This window comes from Ruditapes philippinarum, unplaced genomic scaffold (assembly GCF_026571515.1).
Source record: "Ruditapes philippinarum isolate M1 unplaced genomic scaffold, ASM2657151v2 ctg73_1_1_1_1, whole genome shotgun sequence".
In the NCBI taxonomy this organism is placed as follows: Eukaryota; Metazoa; Mollusca; class Bivalvia; order Venerida; family Veneridae; genus Ruditapes; species Ruditapes philippinarum.
The window spans coordinates 372,783-393,072 of record NW_026857427.1 but is presented as its reverse complement, the minus strand read 5'-3'; the positions used below and the strand labels follow the sequence as shown (position 1 = coordinate 393,072).

The 20,290-nt window shown below is 33.6% G+C and overlaps 2 protein-coding genes across 2 annotated transcripts; one reads left to right on the top strand and one right to left on the bottom strand.

The window, feature by feature from the left end:
- Positions 1 to 668: 668 nt before the first annotated feature.
- LOC132749720 (endoglucanase A-like) lies at positions 669 to 9,002 on the top strand. The gene is made up of 13 exons (XM_060739603.1): positions 669 to 819; positions 1,141 to 1,300; positions 2,491 to 2,653; positions 3,180 to 3,263; positions 3,748 to 3,915; positions 4,628 to 4,815; positions 5,205 to 5,370; positions 5,756 to 5,867; positions 6,550 to 6,700; positions 7,139 to 7,283; positions 7,885 to 8,056; positions 8,301 to 8,473; positions 8,862 to 9,002. The coding sequence occupies exons 2-13, from the start codon at positions 1,142 to 1,144 to the stop codon at positions 8,918 to 8,920; spliced, it is 1,740 nt and encodes a 579-aa protein (XP_060595586.1). The 5' UTR covers positions 669 to 819; position 1,141; the 3' UTR covers positions 8,921 to 9,002.
- A 347-nt stretch (positions 9,003 to 9,349) lies between these two features.
- Positions 9,350 to 19,556, bottom strand: LOC132749703 (endoglucanase A-like). The gene is made up of 13 exons (XM_060739575.1): positions 19,497 to 19,556; positions 16,801 to 16,978; positions 15,941 to 16,103; positions 15,348 to 15,443; positions 14,947 to 15,114; positions 14,528 to 14,715; positions 14,035 to 14,200; positions 13,777 to 13,888; positions 13,206 to 13,356; positions 12,165 to 12,309; positions 11,690 to 11,861; positions 11,169 to 11,344; positions 9,350 to 9,523 (listed from the first exon to the last, which is right to left on the bottom strand). The coding sequence occupies exons 2-13, from the start codon at positions 16,969 to 16,971 to the stop codon at positions 9,465 to 9,467; spliced, it is 1,767 nt and encodes a 588-aa protein (XP_060595558.1). The 5' UTR covers positions 16,972 to 16,978; positions 19,497 to 19,556; the 3' UTR covers positions 9,350 to 9,464.
- Between the last annotated feature and the right edge of the window lie 734 nt (positions 19,557 to 20,290).

Sequence of the window (20,290 nt, the reverse complement as noted above, 5' to 3'; positions counted from 1 at the left end):
TTTTCTGTTTCTTGCTTGGAGCGCACATCACTTACATATATCATTGATATAATTGCAACGTTGTCATATGACATTTTATATGTCAAAAAGCATGTTAAATAAACTTAGTAGATTTGTTGATGTAAGCGTGAACAGATCAAAAGACTATTTGTGTTGGGAGGTTATTTAAAGTTTTATCGTCATTAAGATATCAGCCAAATCAAAATTAAAAATCTATAAATTTATGATAGACTATGTTACAACGGCACAATCTGTAGTTGTTGCAAAAAATGCACAATAACCCGCCTCGAATGCGCCTTTATAATGAGACGGGCACATCAATTTTTGTTAATTCGTTTTAGCGGGCGTCTGTGGCCGAGTGGTTAAGGTCGTTGACTCCCACCACTGAAGACTCGAATCCTGCCAAGAACTTTGGATTCTTTCATGTGAGGAACCTATCCATCTCGCTTAGGGAACGTCGGTATTCCTCAACCAGTAAAGCTGGAAATCACCTTATGACTTCTACTGTGTGTGCGACGTAACACCCAACCCAAAAAGGACGTTTTTTTTTAAACTATAACCTTTTATGTATTAGTAAGAGCAGTTTCTCAGTGCATGAACTAAACGACTGAGAAAAAGGAAGTGAATATTTTAAAAGACTTTTATTATTTTTGCAGCGACAGTTTTCAAAGTTCAATTACATTCACATTGTATTTATGTGAACGGTGACTATTATTTATCTCTATAGGATGGCAAACTATGTCAACTCTGGTTATAAAACGACTTATCTTAAACTACGTATGATTAGTCCGCGACGAGGTTTTGTCCTTAGCGCTCAAGGTATTGCATTTTTGTATTTTCTTTCTAAAATTTTGTATGCACGTCTAAAATGTATTATGGCGCATTTTCTATGAAATAACTTAGTTCTTAGAAAAGCGGGAAAACCAAATGTCATATTATTTATTTAATTCGTATAAAAAAATGGTAATAACGGATGCGAGATATTAATCATTTTGTTTGGTGGGATGAACACAAAGTAATTAGATGTGCGACTCCTGACAGATCCGTTCTGGCTTTGGAGCGGAACGGGAACTATTGTGTTATATATCGTCTGAGCTTACAGATATATTTTACTTTATTATAAATTTTCCACTTTAACAGGATGTTGATATTGGCTCTGCTAGTAGGTGTTGTGGCTGCGAACCCGGTGACAATTACCAACCACTGGTACGGTGGGTTCGAGGGAGACTTCACTGTAACTGGCGAAGCTCATAACTGGAAGGTCCATTTGAAATTTAGCCATCCAGTTGACAAGGTCGAGGTGAGTGACTTTTGATTGAAATAACATTTAATAAAAAAAACTTATACGTTGTACATATATATGCATGTACTTACGCATTTTTATTTACATATATTATTATAGTTTAATAGTTTAATTCAGCAACTTTTATAGAACACTGTTTATTAGGCATTTATTGGAAAATAATTAATCACTAAATTCTAAAAAAAAAATGGTGCTTATTATAAAGCCATGGTGGAGCAACTTTGCAGTTTTTGGAGCACACGAGGGACATTCTCTTTGATTACTTACAGTAAAATTAATTTTCTTCGACAACGTGGTACTTATTCTTATAATGGACATTTTCTGATTTTTGTATAGAAGGAATTAAATGAGTGCCAGCTTCAAATTCTTATGTTTTGTTGTTGTTGTTGTTGTTTTGTTTTGCTTTCTTTACTTATAATTGAATTAATTTCGTCTATAACATGATTTGTTTTTCATTTTGATGTTTACATTTACCTTGGTGAAACACATATGAGCCGCGTCACGACAAAACCAACATAATGCGTTTGCGACCAGCATGGATCCAGACCAGCCTGCGCATCCGCGCAGTTTGATCAGGATCTATGCTGTTCGCTATCAGTTTCTCTACTTGTAATAGAGTTTGTAAGCGAACAGCATGGATCCTGATCAGACTGCGTAGATGCGCAGGCTGGTCTGGATCCATGCTGGTCGCAAACGCATTACGTTGGTTTTGTCGTGACGCGGCTCAATTTTTTTATATACATGTAAATAGGATATATCACTTAGTAGGACTATGAGAAATTATGTTGACACGATCGACCGACGCATGACTGTATCCTGTTTACATTAAAATATAACAACAACAACATCAATAAATACCGCAGTATAGGAAAGACATACACCTCGTTAATTTTTTAGAAATGCTTAACACAAATAAACCTTTTCGTCGTTGCATCACGGGTGATTGTAGAAGACCAAAATTTTCTGGACCTTCGGGATCATTGATTCAAATACATTTATGTATTGAAGATTGAATACTGGTTAAGCCGGTGCTAGACGGGAAGACTCCATAACAGATTCAGCCAATCAAGTCGAATTTCCTTAGGACTTTGTTTATGCTCTGGATTACTCGCCTTGCAGATATATTGGAAAAATCTTTTAATATCAGAAAATGTATTGATTTTTTATTATTATTTAACATAATATAGGTATGGAAGTTTGCTGTTGAAGGTCGAGTAAATGGTGGCAAGGAATTCATTCTTCGGGCCCTTCCTGCTTTCGCTAATTTAGCGGCCGGAGCTTCTCTCAAATGTCATTTTGTTGCAAGGCAAAGTGGCGATCAAGTTCCCGCCACATCATATTATTTGGAAGGTATGCACATCGTCCATTTTGATGTTAAAATTAAAAACTAAAACTAAAAAAAGAATATTTTACCAAATACGAAAACCACCAAAACTTTATCTTAGGTATACAATTTAGTTTCAAAAAGCCAAAACCATTTACAGAATTATATCAGCCTTGTAGAAAAAATAAATAATTTGAACATGGTTTATTTTAAATATTATATGGACATATGAATATAACGGTAAATACAAAAGGTACAAATGTTAAAAAAAGGAACACACCAAAAGCTCATTTCACTCTTCTATTAGATTTTGTGATGTTATAAATACTTCACAGCTTATACTAAAAAGTCTAGATTAAAATAAATTTTAGAAATATAACTTGACTTATATTGATAAGGACATATATAATACACAAGTATATTTGTGCTCCATTTTTGAACTATGTGAATGACTACAAATAAACATTAAGGGTTCATGTTTAATTAATCGTTACCTTAGATAACCTTATCATTTGACATCGTTTTAACATGGAGATTCATTTCTATCACAAGGGGGCAGCGGTGTCGGCGGTACAAGTACAGGAGGCGGCGGCACGAGCACGGGCACAGGGACCGGTACTCAAACTTCCGGCGGGGGTATGATAATTGTGCTATTTATTTGTACTTACATTAATGTAAACATGAATGAAACGTGTTCATATATGAATCAACTTTGTTGGGAACAGGATAAGTGACACTCACACATATAAATAAATTTCAATTTTCTATTTTACTTCAAATATTCTTGTATTATACATGTATATGTTTTTTCTTTTAGATTTTTTAAAAACTGTTATATAATAATACCAAAGTCATGGATAGGTGCTGTCGTGATTTTTCATTTTGCAAAAGAGAAATATTAAACTATAAGTAATCATATAATAAAGCCACTCACCGAAGGATCGTAGGTTTGACACGACAATAATACTGGTAACTTCAAGAAAAGTGGACTCGAATTTGATTTGTATGAGTCAAGCTTACATTAATATGTTCAAACTAGATCAAATTTGAAAAAAAATATTGAAAATAAATCAATATATAGACATAGTTATAAACCTAATTTTATCTATATAATATTTAGGATCCGGAGGTTCAAAGAACTACAAAGAAGCCCTGAAACTGTCCATCTTGTTTTACGATGCTCAAAGGTCCGGCAGACTGCCCGCTAATAACCCAATACCATGGCGTGGAGATTCCGCCGTAAATGACGGCGCCGACGGCCATGACCTCAGCGGGGGCTGGTATGACGGTAAGCTTTTGAACGATGTTTTATGCTGATCTTATGAATGATTCCATGAATTATAAGCACAATGGTTGGTTAAAGCGACCTTCAGCTTTTATTTTCTGTTAAAAAAAACAATTCTGTGTTGTTTCAAACTAAGTATTTCATTAATTTTATCTTGGGGAAAAGTGCATTATATCATTAAAAGCCCTCACGAGAACTATTTATATGTAATGTTCGTTTCTTAAAAAAGAAGATCGGGAAACGAAACGCCGCTTCACTCATTTAAGCATAGAGGGCGGTACGGTAGATAAGAGGTATCAATTAAGGGATACCTTATTGTTTATTTTCCACCTTAATTCTTTTGATTTGACAAAATGTGAAATTATTTATTCAAAAATAACATATTCAACATATCAACCTCATTGAATTTAATCAAAACATATAATATCATAGATCTTGTTTTCTTTTTATATCCTATCATGTTATTTTGAAGATGCATGCATATTTTACTCGCAAGTAAAATTATTTGTTTCTATAGCTATATTGTGATGACAATATCATTTTTGTCGGTGTTGTTAATATCTGTAAAATGTTAAATGATAAGTATAGACAAAAATCAAATATACTTCAATAACATTAATTTAGTAAATTTACAATGGTATAAAATTGTATCGTCAAGGTACAAAACTAATTGCATGTAAGTATATCATTAATTTGATTTTTTAACTTACTTCAGCTGGAGATCACGTAAAATTTAACTTACCAATGGCTTGGTCAACATGGGTGCTGTTATACAGTATGTTAGAGTTCAAGGACGGATATGTGTCCGCCGGGCAGAAGGACATGGCATGTGATATGATCCGAACACCGCTAGATTATTTCCTGAAATGTTGGATTCCCGACCAACAGACACTTTATGTTCAGGTGTGTTACATACATGATAACAGAATTGAGCATCTTTTTTAAAGAAAAGGTTAACTCAAAACTTAGTGTCTCGTGAAAACAAAATGAACAAACACGGAAAAATTAGTACAATGAAAGTGGTCCATGTATATAATTTTTATGGTAAAATAATAATATCATTTACGCGGCGAATCGTGATTTTAAATAAAATAATTCAGATTACTTTATGCGAACCTATTTTTTGGCATAAAGTTATATGCTTTAATATAGAATAATATAATAGAGTATATTGTTTATTGTGTAGCAAAAAAAAAACAAACATGCTGTCATTTTCTAATTTGATAAGAGATATTTAGTAAAATTTGCATAATAATAAAATTATTCAGTTACATAAACATGTTAATATTCAGGTAGGAGATGGTCATGCTGACCACGGGTTCTGGGGTCGACCAGAAGACATGCATATGGGACGCCCTGCTTACAAGGTCACGACCTCGTGTCACGGAAGTGACGTAGCTGGAGATACCGCCGCAGCAATGGCGGCCGGATATATGGTATTCAAGGACATATGCGGAGGTAAAAAATATGTTTATACATTATTGTAAAATGGCCTGATTATCCGTCATAGAGATGGTGTAATTAGGAAAAAGTCATCTTCAGTTTTAGGAATAGTAATGCAGGGAAGGAATACAAAATTTATGGCTGGGATGAAATACAAAATTTATGTTATTTACGTTCTGGACTTCCGGCAATTTTTCGTTTTACAAAATAAAATTGAAATCGCTTTTAGCATAAGTTGTCTTGAAAAATAAATATTTTTCAGTGTTTCAACAGTCCTACCTAAAAAACAACTTTTAACGGTCACTTATAAATGCCCTAGTTGAGCAAAACAGTGAAACCCAATGTCATTACAGTAGAGGATACATTGATATGTAAGCAATTATTTGTTCATATGTTGTAGATACTGGACTTGCTAATAGACTACTCACAGCTTCAAAGAGTTTGTACACTTTTGCTAAAAACAACCGAGGAAAATACACTGACTGTGTGACACAAGCAAAGGATTTCTACGGGTAATAAGATAATTCTTAATGGCACTGTACTCACTAAGTTGCTACTTCACGGCACAATATGCATCATAAATAAATATCATTTTCTTTATAATGGATGTTGAGCAAGTAGCTTGCTTATCATACAAAGAAATTAGCGTTGAATGTAAAACAATGTGTATTGAAAGTAACAAAACGTTAACAAAGTGGTAATTTGACTTCCATACAATCTACCAAATCACTTAAAATTTTATTAATGACCAAAACGCAACAGAAGCAAAAAATGGTTTATAAAAATCATAAAAGTAAAAAGATTTTGAGAAAGTAAGATAATAGCATAGTTTGAGCGCAATGATCCTTTTACTATCTTGCTACGTTGCTATTCAGTCTCAAATCTACATACACTGTATTTATTTTTCGAAACTTTAAACAAAAACGTAAAAATATCAGCGGCATTATCATAGAAAAAGCTTTATTGCCTGAAAGTTTGCTTATAAAGCCCAATTGAAAAAGAAAATAACGATAAGAGCTGTTAAGAAAAAGCTTTTACTTGTCATAAATAATGTAATATGTCAAAAACAACTTAAGTGTCAAAACAAATGAGGATTGAGTAAGAATCGAATTCAAAATGTTTGCACATAATATGATTGATTTTAGAATAACAAGTCTAATCTTTTCTCTCAATCATTTGATTGTTTGTTCAAAGGTCCACCGGTGATGCTGATGAGCTTGCCGTTGCCGGGGCAATGTTGTACAAAGCCACAAACGACCAGGGATATCTGAATGACGCTAAGGGATTTTACCCTGCTGGAACAGCCTGGAGCTTTAACTGGAACGATGCCAACGTCGGCGCTGCTGTGAGTACTGGGTTCGATTTTATTTGACAGTTTCAGGCAATCTGCCACAAAAATAAAACAATAAGATCTTTTAAGAATATATAATACTTGAATCCGTTAAATCTATAATAAATTAATGAACTACACCAACACGACCCTGTTAAGACCTTGTTTATCTTTGATCTTTTTTATTTATACGAATTTGTATAGAAACATGTATTTAAATATATTCTTACATGTCCTAAGGTCTCAATTTACTTTTGTTGAGAAAAGGACCAGCAGTCTTTCCAACTATCAGTCCAATCTATAAATGTCACAGACTGGTAGTCAGTTAATTTGTTTCAGATTCTATATACAATAATGACAACAACAATTACAAATTAATATTTAGATTGGGTTATATGTATTCAGTGTCATGTAGTTTACTTTCATAACCAGTGTTGTCCATTTCGATTTCAGCTTCTGCTATATGGCATTACCAAAGATGGCAAATATAAGACCGACATTGAAGGTCTGGTCAACTCTTTTAGACCAGGTGGTAACGTACAAAAGACACCGTGTGGACTAGCCTGGCGTGACCAGTGGGGACCTAACAGACATGCCGGTATATATAAGTACTAATTCAGTATCCAGTAGTGTCCCCCTTCTAAGACGTTCAGGTGTATGATTGCGGGTATTTGTGGTAAAGTCTAACGTAGATTGTCGACTGTATTGTTAAAAAATGTTGTTTTTCCGATGTTTTCAATGAAATATCTAGTTGATTTTCTTTCCGGAAAGATAATATGTTATACAGACTGTTTTTATTTAAATGAAATAAAAGTAGGTGACATCAAATTATATGTATAGCATGTGATCTTCAGGAATGCAATGGAAAATAAAGTAATACAGCTCAAGAGCACATCCATTCATGAGTCTAGCTTATTAAACGCTCAGTATAACGCGTTCATGCATGTTTTTTATTCTAAAATATTTAATTTTATTATCATATTTTTGTTTTAAATCGCTATCAGGAAGACGTCAGCATAACAGCAACTACGTATATCCAGATGATTATGACAACGATTTTAGGCGCATACATTATAGCAACTATATCAAAATATATATCCAGATGATTTTGACAGATATGTTACAAGACAACCTTAATTTTACTTACCTTTGCAACATGTCTCAATAATACACCATTATTTTAATTATCTCCTTTCCAGGAAACGTTGCATTTGTTGCCACATTGGCGGCCAAATATGGAATCCAACCAGACGTTTACAAAAAGTGGGCCCTGTCACAAATCAACTACCTTCTCGGAGACAACAAACTTCATCTAAGCTATGAAATTGGATACGGAAGTAACTACCCTAAACGACCCCATCACAGAGGAAGGTAAGCTTCGATCCAATCTTTAAAATCTTCGGAACACCTCGACAATTATCCATACAAACATTATCGAAGTTTGTCAGCAAGGGCCAAAAAGTTATAGTTGTATCGAAATTGTTGTCAAAAATTGTAAATATAGATCAGTACATTTCTGTCATTTATCATTATTAACCTTAAACAAATATTTCTGCACTTTCGAGAGCACAGCCTGTTGTACAAGTTGTTTTCAAAGCTCTTTATATTCTTAAAGTTCCTGTAAGCCTGGATATTGTGCACAAGGTGACGCTCCAAACCCGAACATTCTAAATGGTGGTTTAGTTGGAGGACCTGACCAGTGGGATAATTATGACGACAGGAGAGATGATTACGTCAAGAATGAGGTAGCATGTGATTACAATGCTGGTTTCCAGGCTTGTTTAGCAGGTAAGATTTGATAATACACGTTATGTAGTAAATGTAACATGACCACCGCCATTTGAAAACATCCACGTTTTTTAATATATATTATTTCTCGAGCTTTTTGACGAGCTTTGTCGAATTGGGGCGTGAAAGGTACATGTAGTACAGGTAGCTTGAAAATACCATGACGCCCATTAACAGATAAAATTTGAAACATTTTCACCGATGAACAACAGCCGTTATTTTTTTTCTCAGCTGCTGATGCTGTTTCTATTTTGGCGGGAAAGCTAATATTCTAAAAACTAAGCGGTTGTCCTTTTTTCGCAAGTAAATGTTGATTGTAATTAACGTCGTTATTTTATTTTCTATGTAACTTCGTCAGATGTTCTGACCAACACTTTTATCATTACAGGTCTCGTTCATTTCCAACATACTAACAGTCTACCCGCTGCACCGGCTCCAAAATGTTAGAGCAGTTTCTTAAATATAATGTAGTAATATTATATTACATAATATATTATATACATCTGAATAAACAAGTATAAATAGCAAACTGTTACTTCCCTTTCGTTACAAGTTTTAGTCAGAAAAAATAACGTACGTTTTATTTCGGGTTTTTCAAGTTTAGGGCAATGTCTTGTTTGAAATATTGTATCCCTGCTACTTCTAGTGGAAACAAAGACCATACTATCTGGTACAATTACTGCTACATAATATTGTATATAGCTAGCTAGTCATGGTTAAATTACTAGCTCTAATAATTCTTACAATCAGCCTACCTTACAAACGAATTTTTGTCAAACATAACTGTACACTCTTCAAAATGTAGTCAGATTGCCTTACAACGGATCTAAATTAATTTGGACATAGGGTATAACAAAATAACAAACGCACATGTACAATCGCTATTCTATATTTAGCTGAATGCTGAACATTCAGTCCATTCAAAATAAATTAATTTTCGGTGTACATTTCGCTACAATTATTTTAGTAAATGATGGAGATCGCGTGGCATCTAACACTTGCGAGCTGGAGATGGAGGTAGGTTTCCATTTTGTGCAAATTGCAAGAAACCTGAAATAGTTTCAATTACAGAGACAATTAAACGAGTTTTTGTATTGCTAAAATGAGAAAATAATAATTGCCCCAATGCCGCATGTAATCGTATAATGATCTAGTCGTGCAATGCATGATTCGATTGTATTTTATTTATTCAGTTATTATAAGATACAACTAAGCTATTTGTATTTTCTTGGTACTTACATTATGCAGATGAAATAAAAATAGAAACACTGTGGATTTATACTACACATTTACGAGTTACTTTTAAGCAACCTTACAGTACAAAATTCAGATGCATTTCAGTGGTCTAAAGTTATCATAAACGCAGGATAGCAAATTCTATTTAAAGCATTTGCGAAAAGAAAAAAGCCTGCTTAGTGCCTATTTCACAGTATTCATGCTGTTCTTAACTTGTCTAAAGCTGAAAGGAATGAAAACGGAAAAAAATGCAGATTTTAAAAAGACTGCTTACTGAGATTCATTGACATAATTATGACCAAAGGGGTACGGCTCATTGAATGTTCACAAAATATGTATTTGATGGTAGAAAACATTTATCCTAAGTCAGAAATGAATTCTAAGTACATTCCCATTACACTATATACTAATATATAGACAAGGGTAACAACTCCCATAAGAAGGTGTCTATGCCCAATCAGGGTTTTTGCCTCGCAGTTTTTTACACGATACAGCATAAATAAAAATGAATTAGCAACTTGTAGTCGAATGATTTATCTATCGAACCAATGTAAAACTTTTCTTATATCTCTTATACTTAACGAGTACTGGCCGTCAAAGTAACAAAAAACTGTTCATTTTCGCGAGGTCGACATCGATCGTGGCTACGCAGGAAACACAAAGTTACACGACTGTTGCAATCGTTGGAGATAATATCACAAGCATTTATCATGCTGGGCAATTGAAAATACATAAAAGTAATCAAAATATACCAATAACCTAAAATGACAATGAAATGATTTATTTCCCGAAAATATACCCGTAAATTTCCGAAAAAAAAAACGACCAATCAGATGACGGTTGTTTATATTCGTCAAGATGGCGGTGTTTTATAGAAATTTCAACGGGAAAATATTTTGAAGCCGCAGGTGAGTTTATATCACATTGTCATTATAGGTTATTGGTATATTTTGATTACTTTTATGTATTTTCAATTGCCCAGCATGATAAATGCTTGTGATATTATCTCCAACGATTGCAACAGTCGTGTAACTTTGTGTTTCCTGCGTAGCCACGATCGATGTCGACCTCGCGAAAATGAACAGTTTTTTGTTACTTTGACGGCCAGTACTCGTTAAGTATAAGAGATATAAGAAAAGTTTTACATTGGTTCGATAGATAAATCATTCGACTACAAATTGCATAATTCATTTTTATTTATGCTGTATCGTGTAAAAAACTGCGAGGCAAAAACCCTGATTGGACATAGACACCTTCTTATGGGAGTTGTTACCCTTGTCTATATATTAGTATATAGTGTAATGGGAATGTACTTAGAATTCATTTCTGACTTAGGATAAATGTTTTCTACCATCAAATACATATTTTGTGAACATTCAATGAGCCGTACCCCTTTGATTATGATATGCCAAGGGAGTTAATCGATTCGTGTGTCAAGTGGAGACAACTGTTGACTTACCTGCTAAGACCGACTGAAAACCAGCGTTATTATCACACGCTATCTCGTTTTGAACATAGTTATCCCTCCTGTCATCAAAGTTATCCCACTGACCAGGTCCTCCAATTAATCCGCCTTTCAGGATATTTGGGTTTGTATCGTTTCCGCTCGCGCATGCGCCGTTGATAGAACAGGAACTTGAAAATGTAATGATTAGAAATAATATAATAAATTCTTAAATGGTAAACAAGTGACGGTTTGACATGATACTATGTAAAAGATACTGTATTTATTATGAAAAAACAAACAACATATAACAAATAAAATGTTGCAACCCATTTAATTGTATACATGCAAATGACATTATGATGTAATTACGATACGAGTACTGCAATGTCACTAAGATAGATTTCATTACATCATGTTCAATTCTTATGTCTGTTTAATGCTTATTCTAATAAAATGCAAATACAATCTTTTTGTCATAAAACCATATAATTAAACCGCCTTTATAGTATAGATAAAGAGTGGTCAAACATTACCTCCCTCTATGGTGGGGTCTTTTAGGAAAGTTATTTCCGAATCCGATCTCATAACTTATGTTTAATTTGTTGTCACCAAGAAAATAGTTAATCTGTGATAGAGCCCACTTCTTAAATGTCTCGGACTGAATTCCGTATTTCGCTGCCAGCGTTGCTACAAACGCTACATTTCCTGAAAGTGACACATTGTATTCTGTTTAAAAGACGAAATCCATTTGTTTAAGGTTGGTGGTCGATGGTAACATAGGTCATTAGTCTTGTATAAAATCTGTTCTTTTTTATGTGAATTTATGAAATTTAATCAAACTACTGTATTATAATATTTTGTAAATAGGACCCATATGTTCAAACAATATTACCACGTTTCTTTCGTAAGTTCTATTGCAAATGGAATTATAAAATGCTCTTACGATTCCTTCGAATGGCAGTCGATTTTATTTTTTACAGCAGTAATTAAAATAAATTAAATAAATACCAGCGTGCCCATTAGGACTCCACTGGTCTCTCCAGGCCAGTCCACACGGGGTAATTGGTACATCTCCACCCGGTTGAAACGAGTGCACAAGACTTTTAATATCCGTTTTATATCGAACGTCTTTTGTTATGTTATACAACAACAACTATAAAAGAAAAAAAAAAACAACTTATTTTGAGATTGTAAACTAAATAAGAATATTTGATTTTGTATGTATATATGTGTTTTACGACGGTTCAATAGAAATATTTGAAATACCCGACTGAATTTCAAAAAATTTCTTCATCGATTTAAAAAACCGGAAACCGTTAAATTCAAACATATGTCGCTTAAGGTCCACAGTTACTAAAAGTAATATATTTCATTTAAAAATGGTAGCTTTTATAGAAAATCTATATTGAAAATATTCTGATAAATGTTATTCACAATACAATTTTATATAAGATATACCTGTATATTGTTTTTGTTTGTTTTGGGTTTTACGTCACATCATAACGCGACGTTCCAGCTTTACTGGTGGAGGAAGACATCAGGTGCCCTTCTGTGCATTATTTCAGGCACGAACGGGCACCTGAGTAGAACCACCGACGTTCCGACATGTATATTAAGATATAGTATTGTGATTGCATGTTACCTTGTAAAAGAATTATTCATTCGATGATATTATCAACCAAGCTTCCAGGTTACACTCACTGACTATTCTAAGATGTTTGAGTGCAAATCCCTTATTCCAACATAAATTGAGCCTGCTTATGGATGACACTGGAAATTTCTAGTTATCGTTCACGCCCGCTTGCACCGGCTGTAGCAGAACACAACATTTAAACATGAAAATAGTGATATTTTGAATTTAGAAACATCCGCTGATGTTTTCAAACGGCGGATATCATGGAATCTTCAATGTAACACATTCGTGCCATTCCATGAAAAGCGGTGTATGGTCCCCAAGTAAAAGAATGCGTGTACCCTAAACGAGGAAACAACTCTAGTCCTAAAATAATCAAGACTTAAATCAGTATATTTGGAATAACGCCTACTTACAGCAGCGCCAGCGTTAGCATCATTCCAGCTGAAAGTCCACGCTTTATCTGCTGGATAAAAGCCTTTGGCATCATCTAGGTAGGATTGTTTATTCGTGGCAATATACAGCCATGCACCGGCAACCGCCAAATCATCCACTTCGCTGGTGGATCTAGATTTAAGGAATATTTTTATATTAATGTCAAGAAAGAGACAACAAAGAAAGCTGTTTTTAGAAATGTCTCTTCTTATTTGTTTTGAATCTTAATTACATGTCAATGCTAAAAACCATATATTACGCTCTTGAAAATTACAGAAGCACCGCATAAATACAAGGTAAAATTGTGTCATTTTTATGAAATTATGTTACTATTGAATCTTTTTTAATTCAAACATTTTTTTAAATTCAAACATTTGTCGAAAAACTGACGGAAATAAAAAAGAATCTGTTTTCGATGAAAGTGTTCATATTTTATAAATTGCTCGTATTGTCTTGTAAATGACCCCAAAAAAGGTATGATAATTCAAACTTATGCTTATGTAAGACATGGAAAGTTTATATATAAATTGAATAATTAGAAAGTCAAAATACTCATAGAAATCCTTTGCTTGTATCACACAGTCTGAGTAAATCCCTCTATTGTTCTTGGCAAATTCGTATAAACTCTTTGATGCGTTTAGAAGTTTGTCAGAAAATCTTGTATCTTCAAATAAATAAATAAATACTTGTAAGTAAAATAGTGCCTGAACTGTAGTTATCCGTTAAACATAGTGTAATGATAACATTAATAAATCTGCGTATTCCTAAATTAACTCATCTACAGTTCATAATGCGCTTTTTAATGTTTACCTGCGCACATGTCTTTGAATACGAGATATCCGGCCGCCATTGCTGCGGCGGTGTCACCAGCTACGTCACTTCCGGGACACGAGGTTGTGACTTTGTAGACGGGACGATTCATTTTCATGTCTTCTGGTCTACCCCAGTAGCCGTGATCGGTATGACCATCTCCTACCTTATAAATAATTTCATTTTCTATTCAGATAACCGAACTATTAATAGTTGACTCTTCTTTTTTCTTCGCAAGAAAATAACTGACGCTCATTGTATTCGTCTCTTTACAGACAAAAGACATTCTGCTCTATGAAAGTCAAAGTTATAATTTTACAATCTCAAATGTTTTATATGGAAAGTACATCCCCGAATTAGAACTGTAATATTTTAGATTTTGTTCAATGGTCAATCAAAACATGTAATAAAATGTAATTTGTGTTGTGTTTTAACAGTATTCTTCAGCTTTCCCTGATCATATAACTTGCTCGAATTCATTTAGCGGCATCACCTGAACATAAAGTGTCTGTTGATCGGGAATCCAACATTTTAGGAAGTATTCTAGCGGAATTCGGATCATATCACATGCCATGTCCTTCTGACCGGCGGACACATATCCGTCCTTGAACTCTAGCATACCATACAATAACACCCATGTTGACCAAGCCATTGGCAGACCAAATTTTACATGGTCTCCACCTATTGAAACGGTTAAAATAGAAACATATATGTTAATGTTACTTGAGAGCAAACGGGTGGTCATCTTACTACATACAAACTGTATTAAATTTATGTAATTTAGTCTAAAGCCATAAAATAAAAATACTTTTGTATTAACATTGAGTTCATAGAAACTGTAATTACACAAAGCTTTCAGTTTTGAAATTGTGAACATGTTGTGTATTCAAGAAATATTATAAACAAATATACCGTCATACCACCCTCCGCTCAGGTCATGGCCGTCTGCACCGTCACTTAGAGCGGAATCTCCACGCCATGGTATCGGGTTGTATGGAGGAAGTCTTCCAGATCTTTGAGCATCATAAAACAGGATGGACAATCTGAGGGCTTCCTTATAATCGTACTTCATTTTTGAAACTGTATGTTAAGAAAATGAAACGGAGCATATGAAATAGTCGCAAAACAACTTTGATTTTGAATTTACAATGCTTATTGATAGTAACAATACCTTGGACACGAAATGAGATTTGAGCTAAATTAATTTGCTTACAAATCAAACAAGTATTCAATAGCAATTTTATTTGTAAACCTGGCGTTCAACATTATGGCAATACTGCCAGTTATTGTTTCACAATTACAATCAAACGAACCTGGAGACGTTGTGCTAGTTGTCGAGGTGGGTGGTCTAGTGGTTGTGGTAGTTTTCTGGGTTGTTGTTGTAGTTGTTGTTTTGTCACTCTTTTTACCTAAAATTATACGTGTATAAATAATGTACATTAAGATAGTTCTAATCTTAAGAATATGTGTTTACTCTATGACTGAACAGATTGATTTTATGTTTGTGCGTTCTCACGTTCATGACTTCTTTTAGAGTGGCGACTACAAAAATGGAATTTTGGCACCAGCATAAAAAAAAGCATTCGTGAGATACAATAATAAATTGGTATCGTTTGCTCTAAGACATGCGACGGCAATTAATAAAGGGTTTTACACACTTGCAAGGCTTGAAAAATCAAAATATTTCAACAAACAGAGAGCCATTTTAAAAGAAATGTCACTGTACGAGGGTTCTGTATCGCCATATCATCGCATCTCTAATTAACACTGACTTTTCTGAACAATTCAGGGGTAAACAGGAACTGTTTTTAAACGTTTGCAGGTTGCGAACAATTTCACCTTAGACATTTTTTTTATTTTAGAAACGGTGACACATGCGCAGGAAACGTTTTCTTGTCTTATTTACCATCAACTGTATACGTTACATACGGTACTTGATCACCATTCTGTCGGACAACAAAAAGAAACGTCAAGGAAGAACCGGCAGCTAGATTTGAGAAATCCGTTAGAGGACGCAGGGTGAACTCTGTTCCATCACTATTTCTTCCTTCCACTGATAACTTATATACCTGTTGTAAGTGATATATTTTTCAAACATTTCATTGACAAAGAACTATGATACATTTAAAATATGTAATACCTATTGATATCTTTCTTTAATTAGATTGTGATGAAAAATTAAAACTTATCTGAACCGTTCTCGAGCTCTAAGAACTGGAGCCACGTGAGGAAACATGGCCGTGACATCAGTGATACTCGAACTCAGGATCGCAGGCAATTATAATAACTTCTTCCATCATAAAACAGTGAACGAGACCAAGTGAATTGGAATTTAAAACAATTAAAACTATTAATATGTGTACAAATTTACTGAAATAATGAGAAAGAAAACATTTCTTCTATTTCATTGAATTCTTAATTTGCCAGGATAACTTTATCTTTTTCGTATTTACATGATTATATATATATACAATGCATTGGCTATTGTAATTATAAGCGTATATGCTTGTTTTCTTTCCTTTTTTTGTCAAACCCCTTTTCTGGAGACCAAGAAATAGAATTTAAGGTCAATTCTTCATGGGTATCTTAACCAGTATTTGACCTAGTGTGGATTAAAGAAAATAAAGACTTTCACCTCTACAGATATTAATTGACGCATTGGACATCCGGTATGAGAATCTGGTTATTGTACAATAACAATACTTTTCTGAAAATGTTTCTGCGCTTTTTGCGCTGCGATTCCGAGATGTGACTATCTTTATTTACCTCTACATTATTAACAGGTCGGTCAAACTTGAGATGTACTCTCCAGTCGTGTAGCTCCCCATGAACAGTGATGTCTCCCTTGAACCCGCCATTCCAACTCTGCGTCACACTTGCTCGATTATCGGCGAGAGCACCGCCAAAAAGAACAACACACAAGATGATGTACATCATAGCGTTACTAAAAGAAATTATGAGAAGTTGTCTGTTATATAAAAAAGGTCTTCTTTTTCAAGTTATTAATGTTATCAGCATTGCCTTCTTTTCATATATTAAAACTAATTGTTGAATTAACTTAAATGGATTTATTGTTAAGATAATCACACGTAGTCATCTCTCATTCGTCATCTGTCGGTATTTGAGAATAATATTTAATATGACGTATCACCGATTTCTTTGCTATAAAGTAGCAAGGCGGCCAATTAAACCCGGTAGTTTAAATCATATTTCACCTGCTTCCTTTCAATATTTTTGGCGCAAGTAATTCGGCCAATGTCTGAGCGAAATGTGCAGTAATAAAAATTAAAACAATAAATATTTATAGGCGTTAGTGTTCTTATTAATTTTGTTGCCTTCACAAGGGTAGCCACTTCGCCTTTCTAACGTATGATCTTTAAAAGCAAACACTTTCCTCTTTGCAGTCGTCTGTGTTTATTCATCTTTTTCAGTTTGTTTGAATATGATGGTGCCTGAAAGCATTGGTCGTTTCGGCGTTCCTTTGCACCAGGGATTTATACAGTAAAATCGAATGCCCGAGTTGCAAATTAAATGAATACACAAACGCTCTAAGAAAGTAGCTATTGAATGATTTAGGTTATTCTTTACATTTCTACTGACAAAACAGATTATCGCATGGTTTGGAACTTTTCCTTTGTTCTTACTAACCCATTATACTCAATACACTTCCATGAGCATTTAAAAACTGTATTGATATATAGCAGTACAGTTTTTCATTGATTCATATGGGAAAAAAACTCGACGTTGACTTTTTTTCGTACCTTGTATATATCAGTGTAGTTTTATTTTCATAGAGGCTTCAATGGGGCAGTGGTAACGAACATTCCCAGTAGCAAAAAAATGGAATCAATAAAATAAAACAAGTACAAATGTTGCTGCAATGCAGCAATTGAGAAGCTCCGCGCAAAAAATGCGCTCATTACAGATACCTTACCATATTATTCCTACGCACAGGTCATGTTATATTCAGATTAAGTACTATTGTAGATTTTTTCCGAATGTTTTGTAAACCATTTTTTGCATAATTATACTTATCTTATGCACTGTCAATAATTAAAAATAGTGGAAAGATATTAAATACAAAAAAATGCTGTCACTGATGCCTACCTGGTAAGGAAAGTAATTCCATTGAATACAAACAAGACTTACAATACTTGTAAATGTTATGTGACATGACTGTACTGTGTTCTGTTTGTGTCACTACTGTAGTCAGTAACATAAGATGATAAAATATCAAAGACTGTTTTTATTATTATAATTGTAACAAATATACAAATAGTAACAAAAGGGACATGTATTTTTTCATGTCAAATAAAAAAAAATGGTTTCTTTCAATACTGAAAGTAGAACACACTCTGGAATGAAAAAATAGGATGAATTTCAAAAAGACCAAATTCAGGATTTTTTGTTTGTTACATACGCGCTACATGGTGATACGGTATCTATCAATATAATAGAAGACTGTTACCTGAATTTTAGGCAGGTATGAGGAAATTCACTAACATCATGTTCGTGCGAGTCAAAGATGTAAAAGCTATTTGACATTTTGACATTGGTGATATATATAAAAAACTATTGTAAATTGATTTATTGGGAGATCAATATACTTTTTTGTTGAATTGCTTTAAAACCATTCATAAAAACATTACACTTCATGTTTAACTGCAGATCAAAGATTCTGTTATCAATGATGCTATCTATCTAAAGCCTATGCTTAATGAGGGTCCATCCGCTCGTAAGGCCATAAATGCAGCTTTCGCTGTCGAGTACGGACCCCGGACATGCCACCAGTCATACCCTTAAAGAGTCAAAGTGGTATGCAATACCAATGACGCCAATGAAATGTAACAGTATATAATAAAGTTTAATTTTTTCAATACAACCAATATATCAACATGTTATTATTAAACATTTAATTTCATAAATATTAATTAAGAATAATTATCAAAAGCAAAAGCCTGTGGGCGCGGAGCAATAAATAAACAAATACAATGAAAAATATAAACAAAGATAATTAATGAAATGAAATTTACTCTCATTTAATCAAAAGGTACATCCGCTGAATGAATTATTTCCACGGAAAAAAAATCCTTTAATCTTGAATCATTATTGGTAACAGTCTACAATCCGCCTCTAACATTAGATGTCTTTTGTATATATTTTTGTTTTTGCGGCAGCGAAAACAACTTGAAAAAAACTGCCTTATCATAAATAACTAATGTAGCTAACGATTTATTTATTTATTTGTGCAAAAAAGAAAACATTATGCCATTGCCATAAAACAGTTATACATTGTAGTATATGAAACTCGTTAGTTACAAAGATATAACACTGGCTGGGCGACATCTCGGGATGTCTTCCTTGATTTCGCCCTAGCCAGTGTTATATCCTCGTAACTAACTCGTTTCATATGTTATAACTATCACTTATTTTTTTACGGGTAAGAAAAAGAAAAAGCATACCTTGATTTCAACAACCAGTCGGTTAATATTTATATGTCTATTACTACATAACGTTCCACTGACCTAGTTAAAGATAAGACCAATTTATCAAAATAAGACGTTACATTTGGTGATTAAATTTTAGATAACATACATATCTGCGAAAGCCCAGGAGAGGCATTTATTATTTAAAATATATTACTTATTATTTATCATTTATTATTTTATTTGTTTCTAAATACTTATTGTCCTTATTTTGTCCCATGTCAATACGAACATAGTTGTTTGTGGAAATCGCAAATATATGTGTTTCAGTGAGAAACGTTTGTCGATTTAGTAAAAGAATAAGCAAAGGTCCTGTCAGTGCCAAACAAGAAGCAAAATAGACGAAAATACACGGTGCAGTAAAAGATATAACTCCGAAAGGTAGGAGTTTTTCTGAAAGAAATTAGTTAAGACGACCTGTAAATTTATTTGTATATCTTTATTTGTCTGTAATGCACGTTAAACTTGACATGATCTCAAACATTATAGCAGAAACATTTAAAGCGAACAAAAAAGACAGTCATGACTCTGTTAAATAGAATAATTAATGTTTTAGAAACGTTGGCCGAGACTAATGTTTTGATGAATTTAATATTACATACTGTTCACCTTGATTAAATTGATATGTCGTTTCCAGAAAACCATAAAAAAGTCACATAAACATGGTGATCTGCCTCTTTGATTTGTGGGCAAAATTTTGAACAGCACATACAACTATTTTCGAATTATAAAATTTTTGTAAACGAAATGCATGCTTTGTACGTAAATAA

Coding starts and splice junctions, on each gene's coding strand:
- LOC132749703 (XM_060739575.1), bottom strand. CDS start 16,971: ATGATGTACATCATCTTGTGTGTTGTTCTTTTTGGCGGTGCTCTCGCC. Junction 16,104..16,800: donor GACCTGTTAATAATGTAGAG/GTAAATAAAGAT, acceptor CACTTACAACAG/GTATATAAGTTATCAGTGGA. Junction 9,524..11,168: donor TTTTCAGTCGGTCTTAGCAG/GTAAGTCAACAG, acceptor AAACTATTTCAG/GTTTCTTGCAATTTGCACAA.
- LOC132749720 (XM_060739603.1), top strand. CDS start 1,142: ATGTTGATATTGGCTCTGCTAGTAGGTGTTGTGGCTGCGAACCCGGTG. Junction 2,654..3,179: donor CACATCATATTATTTGGAAG/GTATGCACATCG, acceptor TTCTATCACAAG/GGGGCAGCGGTGTCGGCGGT. Junction 5,868..6,549: donor CAAGCAAAGGATTTCTACGG/GTAATAAGATAA, acceptor GTTTGTTCAAAG/GTCCACCGGTGATGCTGATG.